Here is a 19,900-nt window from a genome sequence, read left to right as displayed (position 1 = left end):
AAAGTGTAATATTTTCCTTTAGCGTTTAGCTCTGATGCCTTTATACATCTCCTAGTGTCTCTGCAGCTGACGGTAATCACTGAAATCTGCCCTAGTGCAGAAGTTTTTAAGTTGTTATCTGACTTTCGTGCTGTATACAGAACCAAACGCCAAGGAAATCTGTAACGCTGCTCATCCTATAACGCAAAGCTATTATGCCCGGGAGTGAACAGTATAGGAAGCCTGTCTTCCCCGTGCATGCGTCACGAGATGGCACTATAGGACAGAGTTCTCCCTGTCCTCATGTTAAAATTTGGTGGACAGAAAATCTGCTGCAGGGAGGCAGAAAGGAGCATCGGGGCAACCCACGGGCAGGTGAGATGGAGACCCAGCAAGTTATAGCAACCTGGTCTTAGATCCAAGAAATCTTCTTCTCTGCTGGGGGTTCAGGGTTTTGCCACCTTCATGACAGCAGCAGCTTCACATGGAAGTATTGCAGAAGCTCAATGTGCTTTGAGGGAAATAGAATTAATGTTTTGGAGAAATGGGGTCCAGCTCAGAGTACAGCAGTGTTTTTTCCCTTTACAGAATGGCTTTGTGCTGACTAGCAAGTTGAAGCTCCAGCAACAGAAGCAGAAGGATCTAGAGTACATGAGCTTTGCCTGTGTACCCTGTTCTATTACACTCAAAAAGTGAGTTACACTCAAAAATGCTGTGAAATAAAAATGACAGAAATCAGTGCTTGTTGCAGCTGCCAGAAAATGACCATCGGGGAATGGTTTATGTCCAATGTCCTACATTTCAGTTGCCTCCTTCCTGGCGACATCTTTCTAGCCAGGCAATCTGTGTTCCCTCCACTTCTTGCATTGTCCTTCATGCTAAACAGGGTGTGTTCCAGAGAGTGAGCCGTTGGGCTTGCTTCTTATCACTTTTATGGGTTTGTAAATGAATAAAGAGCAAATCCTGAGTTAGCTGAAAGCCTGCCAGGAAGTTCGCAGCTGGTGCTTTTTCTCCAGATTGCATGGTAAATACAAATAGGATGTTATTCTCACCATCGCTATTCCTTCGTTCAGCAGGTGTAGGATTTCAGTCCTCTCTCCCTTTCCATTGCTATTATCTGTTACCCTTAGGGGTTTTTCCTATAGGTATGTCAGGTTGAGGTCCTCTGCTTTCTCAGTAGATCCTGCGCTCTCCAGAAAAGGCTCAGGGGATGCAGAAGTATCATCGACTTTAAACTTTGAGACAATCCTGGCAGTTTCCTGCGTGATCTCAAAATGTTTGAGCTGCTGTCTCCCTCCTAAGCGTTGCTTGAGTGTGCTTGTGTCGGTCAAGCTGTTGCTGCTCCTGGTGCTCTCCTCCGGGATGTCCTTTGTTGGGGAGCTGCTGTCGGTGGTAGGGTTCCCTTCTGCACCAGGCTCCATTGCCATGTTGGCTAATGTGGTAGTCCTCAAGGGCAAATTGGAAGACTTGGGAATGACTGGCTTCATTTTTGCCTGTGTTCGAATATATTTTACAGGTTGTCGGCTGAAATGGCATCTGGGCTGGGTCCCTAGGACCGTGTCTGAATCGCTGTCTATCTTTTCCTGCACAGAGTCCTCCAGTTCCTCCAGCTCCGAGCCAATACTTGTATTCATCTCTGAACAAAAAATTAGACAGTTATCTTAGATCAGTGAGACAAGGTTACTACGACAAACAATTTTGGTTTATGACTTCTTTTCCTGTTAGAAAGGATACTGAGATCCCTCCTGCATTAACAGGCTAAAACACCTCCCTCTAACAGCTTTGTTAATCAAGAGCAATCACAAGATATGCATTTGAAAGACGTATAAGATATGAATCAGGCTTATATTCTTAAAGCTGTCCTCGATGCGTTAAAGCCAGGAGAGCTGCCGATGGTGACTGTGGGCTTCAGAGCTGAGGCAGCAGCAGGGAAAAGCCTTTCGTGAGAACAGCAGAAAATGTGCTTGTGCTTTCATGTGAGCTACATGGCAGTTGCTCTGTAGTAGGTTATCTGCACAGAGACTGAGCAGCGATGTGGAAGAGGCCCCAGTTATGCTTTGTCTGCTATGTAATGTAGAGGCAGATAGGGAGGAGGTGTGAAAACCAGCAAACATGCTACAAGACAACCTGTAACAGCATCACGATCACCACTTTATTTACCTAGGGCATCCGTGCTTAATGGACTGTGGGCTCCCTCCAGAGTCAGCTCATTGATGGCTTCCCTGGAAGATGAGTTATCAGACTCACAGTCCACATTTAAACCGTGCTTGGAGGAGAAATTCTGTTGGAAAAAGCCATGAGTGTTTATACAGGACTCTTACTTGACATGAAGATACTGTCAATGTCCACTTTACCCCAAGTGCTGTTAGAGCCAAGTGAATGGAGGCAACTGCTTAAGCTGAAAATGCCTTGATTTCTCTTAGATTATCTGTAACACTTGGGGGAATAGGGAGGGAGGTTGCAGAAGGTCACAGGGCAGGGCCATGAGGGAAAATTATGGTTCAAGACCTGCCAATTCCAGCATCCATACTGGCAGAACACAACTGCCACAAAACTTACCCCAGAAAGCAGACGCTGCTTTCTGTGGAGCAGCAGTGTGTTGAGACTGATTCCCATGTCCCATGGGACACTGAAGTAGCCCATTTCAGAACAAAAAGGGGAAACATCAGAAACCAAGCTGTTAACTGGAGCACAGTAATTATCATCAAATGCAAATAGGAGGGTGAGTGAAGGACTCGGGAGTGCCTGGGAGTCATAGTTGGTATGGATCCAGTCTGAGTTTGCACAAGGATCAGGTCACCTGGGCAGGCCCTCCAGAGGTCGGTTTTATTAATGGCAAAATGAGAGCAGCCTTAGAAGCGACTCCCCTTTTTAAAGGTTTGTGAAACTGTCTGTGGAATTCAGTCACACTGCAGAAGCAGGTAAAAATGGCTTTGAAAATAGTCAAAGGCAATAGTTGTGTATATCTCAAAGTGCTTTCTGTGAAAGTTTATTAATCCTGTAGGACTTCTGCACACAAAAAGTGAATTGTGTCTACCCTGGTGATTTTTATTTCAACTGTAATCATAGTTATTCTAATTTCTGCTTCCTCAGTGAGCTGGACCTGTAGAGGAAGCAGTGTTACTGCATGCCAGACATGGATAGGGTCACTGCAGGCACACAGTCTTGCACATAAGCATCTGTGACTCAAAAGCAGGAGGCAGAGAGTCCCTGAACCTGGATCTCGCTTCCTTTGGCTTAACTTAGGAAAATCATTTCCTCTTTCTTGCTCATCAAACAACTGTGAAAAGGAGAAACCCCACCATGTCCCATCTCAGGGATGCTATGCCCATTTGTGTTTTTGAAGTTCTGTGAAATATTGTGAGGAAAGAGCCACGAAGCTTGGGAAGAACGAAGAGCACTCAGTAGCAGGGCAGGCAAAACAGGGTCCGTGGCCACTGCTCAGGGATGCAGCAGAGCCCTGTAGGGCTGTACCGGGGGATCTGCTGGGTCTTAAGTGCACGTAGCTGCTTCCAAAGTTGTAGAGCTGTTTACAGAGAGAAACAGCAGTATCCCAGGCTATTTAGTATGGAGAACCCCACAATTTTTCCAGCATGACTGGAATCTAAAACATGGAGCAAAACCACTATCCAGATTGGTCTGAGAAGCTGCTGAGTGATCTGTAGCTTATCATTTTTTTCTGTTTCTCCCACTCCATGTGCAACAGGCTCTCTGCTCCTTCCTCTCAGAATAACCCTCTGATAGCAAATGGTTTTGTTATCCACGGAACAAGTTCTCTTTAATTGCTAGTCCACCTTCCTGTCTCTACAGCAGGGTCAGTAAGCCTAGCTCGGTGTCTGGGAGCTCTACCTCTAGGTTTATAGTCTGGACTGTGTTTGGGCTCTGAAGTCCTTCATCCTTTTCTGTCGATGCTTCTTGCGAAGGATTTTCACATCCAAGGGATAAGGATGAAGGCAGGTCATCCATCCCAAACACCCTTTCGTAGTTCTGAATGAGAAACTCCACAATCTGGGCTTGATACCCAGAGTCAACAAGGCATGACATTGAGACATCGCTCCCTGAGCCTGGCCGGATCAGAGTTGGCCCAAATACTATGCCCAGGTTGTTTGGGGACATCTTGTTCTCTTCGTATTTCTCTGCCACCCTGGGGAAGGGAAACAGGACTGTTAGGGGCTTCCCAGTTCTCAACCCAAATGCACTGAGTACACAGATGGAATGCACCAAAACCCCCATTTCCTAGTGGAGAGAGAACTCCCATCTTTTATGGGGAGCAGGGCTCTGGTCTGTGCAGGGAAACTCCAGAGAAAAAAATCTCAGAAGTTGCCTGGATCTGTCTGGATGGTGCAGCCCTACTGAGAGTGGCTGTTTCTTGTGACCTGTGTTCAGAGCTGGGTGAAAGAGAGCTTGATTCAAGTTACTCCTTGACCTCTTGCTCTGTGCTTTATGAAGCATTATCAGTAAGGACCTTCTGGTCCTTCTTGGTCATTGAGACTTTCTCCTAATTGCTGCAAGATGGTCCTTTCCATGAATGAAGTTTTTACTCTCCTCAACTGCCCGCTTGGCTCTCCCAGGTCAAGGAAGCCCAGACGCTCTTCTCATACACATTTGGTGCTGTGCTAGCTGCTCCTCTGGCAGCGAGGTCTCAACAGGGATCTCCTGTGGTCAGACCTGACACTAACCAGCATGACAACCAGCATGCTCCTCACCTGTACAAGTGTGCAATGAGGTGTCGCAGGGTGTTGTAGTTGCTTCCAGGCAATTTGCTCAGCAAGTCCTTCATGCTCTGGATGGGATCGGAAGGGAAGCCTGCACAGTCCAACTTTTCTTCCCCAGGTTTTTGTAAATCTTTGGCAAGTGCAATGAGATCATTATAGAGGTGGGACAGCAGCACCGGTGCCGAAAGCTGCAGCAAGAGGGGAGGAAAACAGCATGTTACTTCACCCTGCTAGTCTGGCACTGAGGAATGCGGTCGGCTGAGCCCTGCCCTCCCAGCAGAGATTTGGTACCCACTTCCTTCAGGAAGTGCTTCAGGACCCCAGTGATGTCGTGGGGGGAGTGCTCGGAGAGCTCCACCAGGCTCCGTCCGTTCTCGAACGCCTGGCACAACTTTTCCACCCGGGCTTTGGATCCACTTATCCGATAGATCCCCTGCATGGTTCAGAGGGGGAGAGGTCAGGAGTTTTGGATACAGAGAAGAGAAGACCAAAGCAAGAATAACTGACTACTCACCTGCACCCCGAGGGCACGGGCTTCAATTTCTGAGGTGCATTTCACTACTATGAAGGGAACTTCCTCTGGGAAATCTCGAGGAACCTGCGTGAAGTCAATGCCAAAAAGAGGTACTCGGTTGGGCAACTTCTTGTGGCCACAGGTGATGAGCAGGTTCTCGAGACACTTCTTGTGGCAGGCTAGGCAGCACTGAAATGGCAGAACCGACCCACGTTATGGTCTAGTTGTGGTCCAGCACTGCAGCGGTGGCTGAACTTGAAGGATTTCTCTTGTTCCCCCAACCACCAAAGTCCCACCAACCCCAAGAAGGTTGCTTCAGGCAAGTGGCAGCTGGTGGCTTACTCAAGGACAGAAAAACATGCCTTGTGTAATGCAGAGGAAGAAAAAGCACAGAACTTTGCAGAGGGGCCCCTCATTCCCGCAGACTTTCAGCAACATGATGGTCACCCCAGGCTCCCACGTGAGGCATCTGCAATGACATCTTCTAGCCCTCACCTCCTCACACTCGAAGCCGCTGACCATGAAAGTGTCACACTCCCTGCATTTGGATGGTCCCCGCAGCTTCCGGAGCCGGTGGGTCTGCGCTGCACTGGAGAGGAGGATGTTCTTAAACTGCTGCTGGGATGTACCATTTTCTGTGGAAACAGCATTAAAGCGTGAAAAGGAACAGATACGTAAGCACGGTTTCCACCTAGTGAGTCAAATATGTGTGTGGCTCACCATTTTCAAAAGTTTGCAAGGAATCTCTCTCTTCAAAATCATCTGAGGAGGACATGGTGCTGGTGGATGGAGCTTTCAACAATTTCCTATTAGAGTTTCCTTGAGAAGAGAGAAAATATAAACAGCTGTTCTCATCCTCATGATACACAAAGTGGGTCAGTGCAGACTTTATTCCCGTTTTAGGTTTTGGGGCAATATTAGGCAAGAATTTCTGCAGCTCTCACCTGGGCTAGAATTGGGAGAGTCCAGGGACCGGGATTCACAACTCCCACCAAGGCTTTCTGTGTCGCTGCAGAGGGATTTGTTTGCACCTGCGGAAGGTGGATACGATGACAGACCATCCCAAGCACTCTCAGGATACTTCAACACGGGGTTGAAGTCCACACCAAACTCCCAAGAAAATCCATAAATACTTGTCAATGTTTTCTCCCATTCTGAGCAAAGCCTTAAGCACTGCCCTAAGAATTTGAGAACCTCTCCCACCTCTTTGGCTACTAATCTAAATTAAACTACAGTGACTTGAGAGAAAATCGGGTCATCTTTATTAAATTCAACCTACTGTGTTCACCGTTTGTGGATAACTGTTTTCTGGATGTATCTTCTGGCATGCTTGTGTCCTTTGCTGCAGAAAAGGGTCCTGTGTAATGCAATGCCATCTTCTTTTTGCCACTGGGAGGGGACCTGAGAAGGGGTTGCTATCAATTTTCCAGCAGTGAAGAATAACAGACAATATTGCATCACCGAGGTGCCTTATGAGTACCTGAGACAAAGCATCTGTTTCAGGCAGCTTACAGGTGTAAGCTGAGTTTTCAAGGAGGCTATAATAAACACTTGCACCAAACTAGGAAAACAAATTTGTTCAATATAACTTCACCTTTTCTATCCACAGGAAAAATTTAGATATCAAACAGCACCCACGTGAGAAAAGAGCAATCCAAATCTTTGCCAAATGGTAGAAATAACTGAAGGGACGTGGTACAAAACTGCTGCCTTCATTTCACTGATGTTGGTCCTGTGTTCAGCAGAAGGAACCAGGTGCATCTTTAGATATTTGTTCTTTATTAGCGGAGCTATGCAGAGAGAAAAGATCCTAACATCTGAGGCTGTGGGCTTTTCCGTAATTAGCAATCATAATGCTGCAGCGTTGCTAGTGAATTTATAAATGTGTTTTAAATGTTGTTGTTGTTCTGTGCATGATATATTTCTGACCTTTCAGCTAGGATGTGGGTTTTCCACTTTTTGTTTTACCTCTGCCCTCCGGAAGTAAATGGCTCGAATTCAAACACTTCCATATGAATGTCTTTCTTCTGCAGAGCCTGAATGAATTCCAGGTATTTCTCGCCTGCTTTGTATGGCTTGCAGACCTCGGACAGGTACTGGTATCCCACTGGAATCTGTTCTGACTGAGTCTGCCGTTGCTTGAACATCCTTAAAGTGACCTTACAAGGGAAAGAAAACAAAAACCACATTGCTAGTCAAAGCCCAGGTGCTTTTTCCTCCCTTGGATCTCACAGTCATTCACCAGTCTTCAGTTTTTCATTACCCAAACTTGGTTACCTGCACTTCTGGTTATTGATAGTTCTACTTAACAGGTCAGATAAATTATTTGCCACTGTTTCTTGTTCTAGGATTTTTTCCCCCTAGACCTTTTCTACGGACATCTGCATCCTCAAAGCAGTAGCAATTGAAAATGTGATTATATATCTCAGATTTTTTGGTAGCAGGTTGGTAGCAAAGCAATGTCCAGAGCACTCCCCTAATTTCAGCTGCTTGAGAATGGTCAGTTATAGGGTGGCTCAACAGTGAAATGGTGAAGAGTCTAGAAGTCTTATCCCAAACAGCAGTTTCCCTGAAAGGAGGATTGGAGGAGAAACTGAGACTACACGTACCCACGTCAGGACCTCATCCCCTTGGTAAATGAGCTTCCGAATATGCGAGACGATCCGTGCTCGCACTTTCTCCAGTTCTTGTCGCCGAAAGTTGGCATCGCTGATGCACATCTTGTACAAAGCTTCTGCTTCCTGAACCTGTGCATGACCAGAAATGGAGCAAAGGAGGACAAAGTCACCAAGACGGGTGAGAAGATGCCATAACATGGTGCGTGGGATGACTGGGAATACCAGCAGCCTGGTCTGAACTCATCACCTTGGCTTGTGCCTCCTCGCAAGAACGGCGTCGCTTCTCCAGCTGCTTGTTGGCACTGCCGGGGTTGGTGATAGCTGCGCTCTGGTATTCGTCCTCTGCCTTGGCACTCAAGTGCTTTGCTTTCTCCAGCTCCTCGCAGCGCTGAATGTATTGCAGGCGGGACTTGCGCAGGGATGACAAGGACTCATTCTTGAATAGGGAAAGGAACAGGTTTAGGAAGCCTAGCAAGGCAGTGGGAAGAACAAGTCACAGCAGTACTCTGCTTATAAGGGAAGTGCCTGTCTCTGGGTTCAAATGGGTATTATCATTCAAACGGAGGTCAGTATTCTCTCTCCCCCTTCTCCCAAAGTTCAGGAGCTCTAAGGGAGCCCCTGGGTTTCCTCTACAGCTGCGTAGAGACCTGGCCATCCTGCGTCATGTTCTGCAAGGTGCCCAGGAACATCTTCCTCCCCAGCAGGAATCCCTGGAGAAAAAGGCTGATGATGAAGTGGTAGCAGAGTTTGTGCAGCTGGGTTTTGGTAGAGGGGTCACAGGCACAGAGCCTGCCTTTGCAGGGGATCCCTCTTGGCTGAAGACAGCCTAGTGCCAGCGCGTGCAAACCCAAGCTGCCTCCTCGTTCTGCCAGCCTCTGCAGTTGGCAGGACGTGATGGGATCCAGCAGGCAGCACAGGCAGGATGGCACAGGAATGCTGGCAGCACTCCCGCCTTGTACTCTAGAGTAGTTTTATTCGATAGCAGGATGCATATTACGTTATTTAGTTACTGCTTGTCCATAAACTTTTGTTTTCAGTGTTTTGAGCCGTGACTGGTATGAAGGTCAGGCCCATGTATCGGCCTCTTACCATTCTCTTTTGCTCCTTTGTCCACTGATCTTTGAATTCTTTCCTCCATTTCTCAATTTCATTCTTCTTAGCTGACAGAGGCTGCCGAGGAATAATAGTTAGGATGGCAACAGTTCCTCATGAGGCAGGAAAAAGGATCCAACAGATGGGGGCGTGACATTAGAAAGCAAGCCTTGCAAGATGCCTCTTTTTCCCTTAAACTTGGTGTGCATTTCATTCTCTTATCCCCTCCACCCCCTGGACCAGGATATATCACTTCATTAGGTCTCTGTGATCCTCCTATCTAATCTTTCAGCAAATTTGTCTAATCCACAGAGAAATGCAGTACCTGGTAGAATTCCTTCTGTTGGAGCAATCCTGCAGTCTCAGTAGCTGAATTTCCAACCTTTATGTCATGTTCCAGGACCATTGTATAGAGCGCCCGAAGAGGCATGTTGTGCTGCAGAAACCAAAAAAGCAGATATAAAATGATGGATAATCACTGCAGCTTTCCTAAATTAAAGAGCTTTTGGTAGGTATGACTGAAATCTATTACGGAAAAGTGAGAGTGTCTACACTGGTTAAATGAAGGGGAGTTATTTCAGACAACACAAATAGTAGGATGCTGGAAGCAGAAAGGTTTTTATGCTGGGCAGTATTGTGCTGACTCCATGCCTTGCCTTGCTGAATATCTAATTGTCCAAACAATTACTCCGTGTTATAAGCCCTTGGAAAAAAAAAAAAGGAACTGTTCCTCTACTGAGACATTTAGGAATGGCTCTGGAGGCAGGATTTAGGATTGCTGTAGGATTTAAGCTGGACTCTACAAGTGGTTCACATGTGCAGACAGCCTCACATTTGCTCTGCATAGGACTCCCATCCTCCTCCAAAGGGAACCCCGTGCAGTGAAGTAGGAACATCGCTAGGACCCATACCTGGTGGAAGATGGCATTTCGTCCTGATTCTGCTATCTTCACCATCCCTTTGGCAAACTCTGTCTCTGTAGAAGGGCAGAGTGAATTAGACACCAGATTCACGGTCACAGAGGTGGGTTTGTCAAAGCCAGAGGTCATTCCAGTCAATTAGGACCATTCAGGGAAGAAGAAATTCTGACCCCATGTCTTTGTCATCAGGCAAAAGCAACCAAAAGGGGTTGGCGTTTGGCCAGTTTCTAACCTGTATACTTTTGCTTGCAACTGTGTGTTCTCAGCTATGATTTAAAAAAAAAAAAAGCTATCAAAAAGTGTACGGACTCCCAGCTGGTTCTGTGCACAAGCTCACCGTAACTCAGACGTTTCTCAATCCAGCTGAGAAGCTCTTTGACGTATTTACACCACATTTTGGCATATTCGAGGGCTGCGTCAATGCCGCCTTCACATTTTATCAGCATTTCGTCTGCCTCCTGAACTGCAACAGAATAAATCCAGGTTCAGAATGGCTCTGGCTGATGGGCTCCCCCAAGAGTGGCAAAATTGGAGTCTCAAGAGTTGGTGCTGTGAAATACTCAGATAACAGCCATAAAAAAGGTCTTTCACTGAACAATGTCATCATGATCTACTTCATGGCGACCCCATGCAGTCCTGCCCATGGAACCACACAAGTTCCAGGTAATTTAGACATGTATGTTCCTCTGCCCTCTGCTTTTAATGAAATATTTTTATTCAGTTTGTTTTGAAATACAGAAGTGAAGGACCTAATGGGTTACTGGGGAGTTGCAGGAAGTATTCTTATTCCTTAGTGGAACCTAATACGGATTCACCACACTGTGGTGAGCAAATTGAAGCACATTTCAAGCTGAAATCTGTGAGAAAGCAGCTTAGAATTTTTTTTTCTTCATATGGACTTTATATGAAGAAAAAACAATTTTATGTTGCATTTTATGATGCCAGTGACAAGTACAGAGCTGGTAAGAACCCTCCCAGCAGGTCACAAAGTGTTTCAGAGTATCCCAAGTTTCACTGGGTTGGTCTTTACTGTGCTTAAAACCAGCAGACATTTGGGAATTGATGTCTCAGTATTTAAAAACCAAGACCTCATGAGAAGCTCCCTAACGAGATGTTAATGGATGAACAGGGGAAGATCCGCGTGCTGGAGGAAGCAGTGGGACTGCTGAGCTCAAACAGGCATCCGCATCCTTGCTGGGCATCAGCCCTAGCTCAGCTTGAGACCGATGCCAGCGGAGACACCGGCATTATTCATCCATGTCATTAGAACGCTGCCAGGACTGTTGCCAGGTGACTGACTAAGTGTTCTTATGTCACCTCTTTGATTTTTAATTAGCAATGTTACCTGTTATGTCTGCCTGCACTTGTCTCTCTGAACTGGTTTTGCTCTTGCAGAAACTTTCACTGAGCTGTGGGGGGAGAGAAAAAAAGAGGAAAATGCTGAAAGAAAAATGAGTATTCAGAAATTGGAGGATTTTTCAAAGAGGCCAGCTGGAGTGCCGATTTTGCTTAGCTAAGCAACTCAGTGCAGTTAAAATAGTAGCCTGAGATTTGACAGAGGGAAGGTAGCATGGTATAAAAGCCTACCACAGGCAGAAACATGGAGGAAACATATGATTAGGGCAGAGAGATCAAAGCTGGAAAAGGGCTGCAAGACTGAATGCTGGCAGCTCTTGTTTTACTACAAATCACAAAATATTTGATTTTTATCTTTAAGTTTAGCTCACGGGATAATATGATTACATGAGAACAGTTGCTGTCAGAGAAAAATTAAGTTCCTAGATCCTTTGTTTATACAAAAAGCGTGAAATGAGGCTGATAATCCCCAAAAGTCCCATACTGCCGAAAGTAAGCGAAAAAAACATTAAGTTCTATTTTGAAGGTCTCCTTAAGGCCAAAATTTTAGAGATTTTTGATGCATGACTCTCAAATGTATTCTGGGTTTGCTGTCTTGTCTGATCTTTTTCTTAGCACACAGAACTTAAACCAGCAATTTCCACATCTTGTTTTTCAGAAAAATATAAATCCAGACAGTAAATGCCTGAGCGTTTCCACTAAATATTATCTGCTCTGTTGCCACCTCCATCATTGTTATAACCAAGTGTTGTACAGTTCTTTTCTGTCTATTCAAGTAAGAGCTGTAACTATTTTTTTTCAGATGATCACCCAAACCCCAACTTTAATAACATACAATCATGCACTTTGGCAATGGACATCGGTAATTTCTTTAATAAAATGGATCTCATTCTTTGCCTACCGGAACAACCTCTTTTTCTGTGGTCAGGTCCATGTCATCAGTGCTGTCAGCATCACCAATGAACATATCAACCGTCCTGTATAGTCAAAAAGAATGCAATGAAATAAATTAAGGTTCCAAAGACCCAGAAAACTAGTTCAGCCCTGTTTCTCTACATACGCATTTCCAATTGAGATTTCTATGGCATCCAGGCTCCGGAATATCTCACTGTACCGCTTCCTATTTTCAGGTGTCCTCTCTTGATTGTCCAGACCTGGAGTTGGAGAAGAAATCATTTCACTGAAATGCCTGACCCAAAGCTCCCCAAGGTCAGCAGGATGGTTTCTAGACGTGCAGGGGAGCGTGGCTGAGCCCTGCTGTCCTGTGCAGATTCACAGGGAAGCGACAAACTGCGATGGCCTGGCAAAGCACAGCAAGGTGAGCTTGAGGGCGAGATGAGATTTGAAAAAAAACCTTAGGAACAGTAAACTCATCGAGGTTCCTTGGGCAGAACCCCCAGAAAATGAGTCTGCAGATGTCCAGGGGAGACATCTAAGCTAGTTTTAGGGCTTGCAATCAGACCAGAGATCAGCTGTGGAAACTGGGCAGAAACCTTTATCGTAGCCACTCTGAGCTGAAGTCACGCCACTGTCCTTAGTTTGGTACTGGCAGACCTGGTGGAGGGGCTCACGGGATGCAGTGGCATGCCCTGCACCTCGATCAAACCCACGTGCACGCTGTACAACCTGTGTCAGCAGAACCATGTGCATAGAAAACAGCCGGCATTGCTGCAGTCCAGTGGTGCATGGGCTGGGCTGTGTTGCAGAAGTTGCCTGTTCCTTGCGCATCATGTGTGTGTCGCAATGTTTTATGTGCGGGGACCATTTCTCAATATTGTACGTGCTTATTTATGGTGATAATCTACATTATGAAATCCTGCAGCTGATTCAGCCCCCAGCAGGTACAAATTATTGGGCATGCAAAGTATAAAACGGGCTTGTCCCCACTTGAGGGGCAATGCACTCCTGCCACGCACCTCTGTAAGGTCTAAGCGTATTTTGCCCGCAGGGCGGAGGCGCACACATGCATTTTACATGGGGTTATTGATGCCGTTAATCTCACTTTCCACTCTGTCATGTGTTTGTCACTGAGGGCTGAAACTAAAATTGACTCAGGCTGAAAGTTGCTGAAAAAAAAAAAGGAAAAATGTTTTAAAATATGAAATGGGGCACAATTGGTAAAAAAAAAAAAAAAAACAAAAGAAAACTTCACTCTTCTTTGTCCTTTTGACATTCCAGGAAACAGGATGTGGTTGACCTAAATCTAGAGTTGCTTCACTGATAGTTGACTTTTTGACAGTGAGCAAGTACTTGTAAATGTTGCTCAAATGATGGTGGGTAGAAAAGTGAGGTTTTGTCTCATTTAGTTATAGCTACTCCTGGGCCTTGTCTCAGTCCTGAAAAATACAAATTTTTCAAGTCAAGTTTTGATTAGGAGCTGGCCTGCCATTAAGCCTATAAACAGCATCGCACCATTGCTGACCCCAGATTTGCAGAGCCACATTGTCTTTGAGAGAGGCCAATGACTCTGGGAAACTCCCAGCACGTGGGGGAAGACCCAGCTCCTGGGCACTTGCTGGGGGAGCGGTACAATCCTGGTCATCTTCCAGCCAAAATGGTGCAGAAGAGCAAGAGACTGGCTTGTCTGTACTGATAATAAGGGAGACTTTGAGCATGTATGTATGCATATGGGTTTTTTTTAACTATGTAAAGATGCCAAACCATGTGGAGAAAGTATTTGAACGTACAATTAAGAGAAAGACCAGGAAGTATTGGGCATTTTTTTCCACAAATCTCCTTGTTTGGTGTCAGATGAAAGTGCTGTCTGACAATCATATAGTTACAGTGTCCAGGTCATGAACATCAACCAGTCTAACCCTATCATCAGCTTAAAAATAGAAATAACTGTGAAGAAGGTTGGGTGGGACACTGAAGCTGCAATTCCACTTACAGTCAGCGCTGAGCAGCATGGGCCAGATGCTGCGTTCCCTTCTGCATCAAGAAATGAGCTGGGAACGCTCCTAGCTTACTTGCCTTTTCTGAGCAGATAACTAATATTTATGCTGGCCTTGTTCTTTAAAAGTTTTCTGAACGAACGTTTTACTCCAAAGTGAAACAAGACACTGAAAATGTGTGAAGACACGCTTTTCTTGTAAAACATAAGCCACTGAGGTCTGAAGGAACTGCAAAGAACCGCTCAGACTGGCCTGCCACGCTTGGAGGACCTGGGGAAGGGATTTAAAAGCACCAGTGATGCTAATAAAGGACTGCAAACTGTACCCAGTGCCTATCCTGCTTAATCGTGATAAATCAACATTTCGCACTTGGTGGGTGACCTCAGACAGGCAGTTTACCAAACATCTCATTCTGTTTTTTCTGTAAGAGACAAAAGTTGTTCATAATCCAAGACGTAACAAATCCAAGGCATACTAATTTAATGTGAATCCTAATGACTCTTATTACTTTGCAGGAGCAGATGGACAGCTTTAATTTCTCTTGTTTACCACTAGCAGAGGATTGTACAATAGGAAGAAGTGACTCAACTTGAGCAGCACTGGTGATGGGCAAAATGAAACATTCTGTTTTTGAAAGCAGCTATTGTGAGGCACTGTAAGATAAGCAAGAACCTCAGGTTCTCACAAGTCTTTTGCTTCATCTCACTAAGATAATATTATATGTAATACTATAAAAGTAGGAAGGTGGAAAAATTGGTCATAAAAAGTTTCCCTAGCCTTGCTGTAGCTGATGTTATTAGCTGCATTCTCACAAGTTTAAACATGTGTCTCCTTGTATGCAGCCCCTGTGTCATTCAAGGGCAGCACCAATTTGTCCCATCTATTTGAAGTCTTTTGAGTGGCTTTTTGGCATGTGCAGGTCTGGGCCAAATGATTCATGTGCCTCATATGTATCTCATCAAGGAAATGAATTGCCTCAAATGTATTGCTCTTTGCTGTCACAGCTGTCATCAGTCAGCCATCTGTTGGACACCTTCAAGATGTCCCTTCCTGATGAACTGTGCACTCCCGATTGCCCACCTGCTAAATATGTAAACATCTGTATACATTTTCCTGTACTAGAAAGAGAATGGAGCTCCTGTGCCTGGCAGGCTTGCAGAGGCTCCCAGAAATATCCATAAACTAATACATCTTTCAAATCCTGCTGAAAGCCCTTTCCTTTGACCAGTGAGGATTAGGTAGCAGAGCATCTGCTGCGGCGCTGGGATATAGGACCACAGGCCTGGAGGAGACTCTGGCTCAGTCCTTTGTCCGTTCACTACAGCTCTGCAGCCTTATTTACAAATGGATGCTTCAGTTTAAAGCCAGTTATCTTACTGGACAACCTAATGACAACTGGAAGGCTGATCTAGAAACTCAGTCTTCTGGAGATTAAAAACCATCTATGTTTCTTGAAGGACAGTGTATCCTTTTTCTTCTTATCTTAGACAATTCCAGCAGAAACCTCTTCCAGCATTGGCACTAGACCTGCATCCTAAAGGGGAGCATCCCTGCACGGCCAACTCTCGCACTGGAGCCGGCCAGCTGTTGTGCGAAGTTCTGCCCCATCCTTGGATGGACAAGACTGTCATCTATATCATCTACTTTCTGGAAAGCTCACCACTCTTTTCTCCTTTTGCTGGCGTTACAGGGAGAGCAAGCTCCCACAGTGGTGGGTGTGCAAAGCGTTGAGGATATTTTTAGCAGGACAAGCTCTTGTTCTGCCATTCAGCAGAAGCATCACTTCCCTTTCAGCCGCAGTTACCGTGAAATGAGATAAATGTCTAAAACCCTAATTCAAAGCGTGGCACCGTTGCCAACCTTGGTATCACAAGCCTGTTCCCGGTAGCGCCTTCCTCTTCTCTGCGCTCAGTCTTGCGCTTTGCAAAACAACATCTGAATTTTTCCACCGGGGCAAATCTCCCGTTTCTGCATAAAATGGCGCACACTTCTTAGCAGCATCTGTGTAAAATCCCCTGCTTGCTAAGCCATGACATGGTTTGAACCAAATGAGTCTGAAAACTCTCAAATTGTTGTCTGCCACTCCTGCAGGAAATCTTCCCTCTTTAACCAAGACATCCCTCAGTGAGACTCCAGTTATGGCTGGCAGCAAAGGACGCTGCTCCAGCTGCCCAGATCAGCATTTCTATGTGAGGAATAACAGTTTTGGAACAAAATAATCCAAGTTCCTTGACAATGGTTTCGCAAAACCAAGACTGCTTCCCATCTGTCACTCTGATTTCTCATCTTCTCTTCCTGCTTCAGTGGAACAAAGGTCCTGGCAAAAACTGAATTTACAAATCAGCTAATTTTTGAGGAGGTCGGAACCACTACCAAACAGTGCGATCACCCACAACTGACAGGAAATACTAGCAAGGTCAGTTGTCTAAAATAGTAGTATGTATTAATGAGGGGATTAATTAAACATGTCAGGGGGAGGAAGGGGAATTTCCACTTAATACATCAATTCATTGAAAAAGGTGAGCACGCAGCAAATCTTTGAGATGTCTGACAGCAGAAACTGAGCACAGGTGCATTTAGTTTGCAAAATAAAAATGAGGCGATTGCCAGCTTTAGAGGAAAATATTAGTAAAACAGACTTGCCTTGATAGATGGCAGCCCCCTGCAGTTCTTAGCTAATAAACCTTGCTTTTTAAGTAAGAAAAGTACAACTACATTAAACTTCTGGCTGTTCATTTCTTTGATAAGAAAGAATAAGGAAAGGTTAGCAATGGTAGGAAGAATTTAGACTGACAATGAAGCACAGCAGATGCTCCCAGTACTGGAAAACAGTAAAAGAACCCTCTCAATTAGCAACAGAAGGGTGAATCTAGGACACTTATTGGCTTAAAAAATAAGACTGAACAAAATCATTTATACCAGTCATCTTTGTATTGCAAAAGAGCTGTCAAATAAGCCTCCTTCTCCTTAACAGATGAGATTTTGTTAATAAAAGGCACTCTGTGGATACGGCACACCTGGATATATCAAGGGCATTTGACTTTTACAGTCATGTCATGTTCTGAATGGTATTCTTGGTTACACATTAAAAACTGTTTCACTGACAAACCTCAAAATACATCTTTAATCAATGTATAGGGTTGTTTCTAGAAGGATCTCAGAAACAGATTCCTGCTCTTTGGTGGGTTTATTAAATGATCAGACTTGTATCATCATCTCTCCTGGTAAAGTGCTTGATGAGACCAAGATGGTAGGCCAAGAAGTAAGGCAGCTATTTATTACAGAGTCTTTAAGTGGCCTCAGAAATGGTTATGCTTCCACTGCAGCATATAGCTGAACATCCACAAATTAAGTGCAGCTATTATATCACTAGTCTGGAAGTCTCTGCCCTGAAAAGCAGTGGTGGACACAATGGGTAGTTGCCTAATACGAGCTTCACATGCAATGTTGCAGAAAGAGGACCTCTGCAAGCTCTGGCTATGTACAAAAGGGGAACATTGAGCAGAAATAGGCTCTGCTTTTGCTGCTGCATGCAACGCTGGATCATGAGCACGTTAAATGTTAGTGTCAGTTCTGACAAAGGGTTGTGCAGATGTTGCTGAAGACACAAAAACATTCTGTAGGGCAAGAGTGGGCAGAAAACTAGTCTCTCAATAGAGTTCCTAAACAAGCTCAACTTAGTTTATGACAGACATTGAGACATCCTTAAACTATCTCTGTGTATGATCATGAGCTATAGAAATTCTGCTAATGGTTTTTCAAATTTCATGACAAAGACATGACAAGATCCAGCTGCTGAAAGACCAGCTGAAGTAAAGAGCTTTCTAGCTACAGGGATAACAACGCATTTGAATGTGGCAGCAGGGAAAGGACTAATGTTGCTTGCTGTGTTTCCTTGATTACAGAGCCAGTGAGCTTCCCCCCCGCCCCACCTCTCCCTGAAGCACCAGGGACCAGCCCCTGTTGAATGTGGGGCTCTGGGAGGAGGGATTTGTGCTCCCAGGTAGTACAGAGACCTCTTAGATGCTCGACTGGTAAGTGTTACTCCGATTTAAACTCATTATGTTCATAAATAGGGTTGTCACCTTTGAGAAAAAGGACTTATAGAAAATTTTTTTCGGAGGGACTTAGGCTGATGATGTGCAAGTACCAGCATTATGTACTTCCAATCTCTTAAGAGAAAACGCTGCACATTCTGCCTCCTGAAAAGGGGGTCTGCATCCTTTCCTCTTACATAAGTCAGTGTCCAGTACAAATGCATCAAACAACTTCATCTCTCAGAGAAAGACTTAGAGAAGTGAACAGTTGGGATCTTCATGGAAACCCCAGTTAGAGGAACTTACAGCTGTTTTTAGCAGTCATATTTCCTAGGTGGCTTACAGGCTGATCTGTGTCATATGTCATACCATGCCCCAAAAGCTTACATTACAAAAAATATAAAAGGTTGTTTCAAATGCCATCACATACCACTTGGTTCTGGGTCTCCCATGGCTGAATCTTCAGTGTTTTGGTCTGAAAGCAGCAGAATCCCAAATTACCCAGCTTTGAATCACAGCTGAATTAAGTAAAACACAAGTTCTTGGTCAGATCAGATGTGAAGAAATTATCCAAAGGCCCATGATAGCTGCATGTGAAGACGACCTGCCCAAATTAACTGGCAGAAGCGCCCGTCGGTAAGTGTGGCTGCTGTAGCCAAATCTGCTTCCTGCAGACACGCTTCCGTGTAAGGAAACAGTGTGCAGCGTACATTTGTTTGATCGTGAAATTTGCATAGCTCAGATGCATCTTGGTAAATAGCAAAGAAGGGACCGTTTCTGAGTACTCCTGGCTTCAGTGCTTGCAGCTATCGCAGCAGCCCCAGTTTTTCTACCTGGAGAGCACTCTCTGCTTCCTAAGAAACACCCATGCTTCCAAATACACTGAACAAACTACTGAGAAACTGCTGGTGGTGAGAGGAAAGGGCTGTTAGGTTAAAAGAGGGGACAGAAGAAGGAAAAGGATGAGCATCTTGGGCAGGGATGGGCCAGCAGTGGTCCTTGCCTGAGCCACCGTTTCTCTGCTCTCTTCGCCAGCGCGTGGGTGTAATGGAGCCTTCTCGGAGATCACGGTCTTTCTCAACTTCTGCTCAGCAAACCGAAATCTAAACTTTTAATGGTTTGCTTCTTAAATAAAAACAAGCCCTGATTCTGTAAGTTTTTGATGAGTTAGGGAAAAAGCCATTGCTTGCTTCAAGATGTTTTTCAGCCTGGGAGCATTCTTTAGATGGTGGACTGGGATGTAAGGCTTTAAATCCGACTGCCACTCGTGCTGTACAATATGCTTCAGCTCACAAGCAATTGATTTACTGACTGCAAGCATGTAGCTAGTGTTGCCATCTTTAAAATTGCTGAATTTTGCCTTCAGTTTTGGAATACTGGTGGTGATTTAGTGAGGAAACTCTGCTATGGGAAATAGAAAACATTTATTCAAAGATTATAGATCAAAGTGAGCAGAAACTGAAGTGAACTTTTTTCTTTTGCAAATACTAGAGAAACTGACAGAAAAAATGTCACAGTCAACAAACAAACTTGTGCTCAGCAGTGAAGCCATTGATTTTTTCTTCACTAAATAATGAATATTTAAAAAAACCATGTTTTCTTATGCAACCAAAAAGTACGCTTGTGGCCCTGGACTCCTAAGAAACAGTTTCCCTTTCCTCAGCATCTGCTGGAGACTCAAATAATGCTGCTAAATTTCTTCTGTGAAATCTCTCCCTGCGCTTGCACCACAGACTTTGTGGCAGGGAAATCTACAGGCTCTTCTGTCCCCCTCA

General features: G+C 44.9%; 1 protein-coding gene across 2 annotated transcripts; it reads right to left on the bottom strand.

The window, feature by feature from the left end:
• Positions 1-257: 257 nt before the first annotated feature.
• On the bottom strand, positions 258-18,750 carry GMIP (GEM interacting protein). Of its 2 annotated transcripts, XM_010568830.1 has the most exons (21): positions 18,556-18,750; positions 12,255-12,348; positions 12,096-12,171; positions 11,184-11,247; positions 10,176-10,301; positions 9,830-9,894; positions 9,244-9,354; positions 8,916-8,996; positions 8,074-8,262; positions 7,818-7,955; positions 7,177-7,367; positions 6,488-6,609; positions 6,153-6,239; positions 5,929-6,027; positions 5,704-5,843; positions 5,209-5,397; positions 4,990-5,127; positions 4,686-4,882; positions 3,829-4,123; positions 2,140-2,260; positions 258-1,615 (listed from the first exon to the last, which is right to left on the bottom strand). In XM_010568830.1, the coding sequence occupies exons 1-21, from the start codon at positions 18,575-18,577 to the stop codon at positions 1,119-1,121; spliced, it is 3,042 nt and encodes a 1,013-aa protein (XP_010567132.1). In that variant the 5' UTR covers positions 18,578-18,750; the 3' UTR covers positions 258-1,118. The 2 variants fall into 2 exon arrangements, with proteins under 2 accessions (XP_010567132.1, XP_010567133.1); XM_010568831.1 differs by lacking the exons at positions 258-1,615; positions 2,140-2,260 and having other exon boundaries at positions 3,244-4,123.
• Between the last annotated feature and the right edge of the window lie 1,150 nt (positions 18,751-19,900).

Source organism: Haliaeetus leucocephalus, unplaced genomic scaffold (assembly GCF_000737465.1).
Source record: "Haliaeetus leucocephalus isolate CR32 unplaced genomic scaffold, Haliaeetus_leucocephalus-4.0 Scaffold260, whole genome shotgun sequence".
Taxonomy (NCBI): domain Eukaryota; kingdom Metazoa; phylum Chordata; class Aves; order Accipitriformes; family Accipitridae; genus Haliaeetus; species Haliaeetus leucocephalus.
Note: the sequence above shows the minus strand (reverse complement) of the source record. Positions and strands in the feature narration are given on the sequence as shown.

Bases quoted from the DNA above. Each gene is read 5' to 3' on its own strand.
- GMIP (XM_010568830.1), bottom strand. From the start codon at position 18,577: ATGGGAGACCCAGAACCAAGTG. The intron at 5,128-5,208 runs GTGAGTAGTCAG...TGAACCATGCAG, and splicing joins CCCGTGCCCTCGGGGTGCAG to GGGATCTATCGGATAAGTGG. The intron at 1,616-2,139 runs GTAAATAAAGTG...TTTTTTGTTCAG, and splicing joins ATTAAGCACGGATGCCCTAG to AGATGAATACAAGTATTGGC.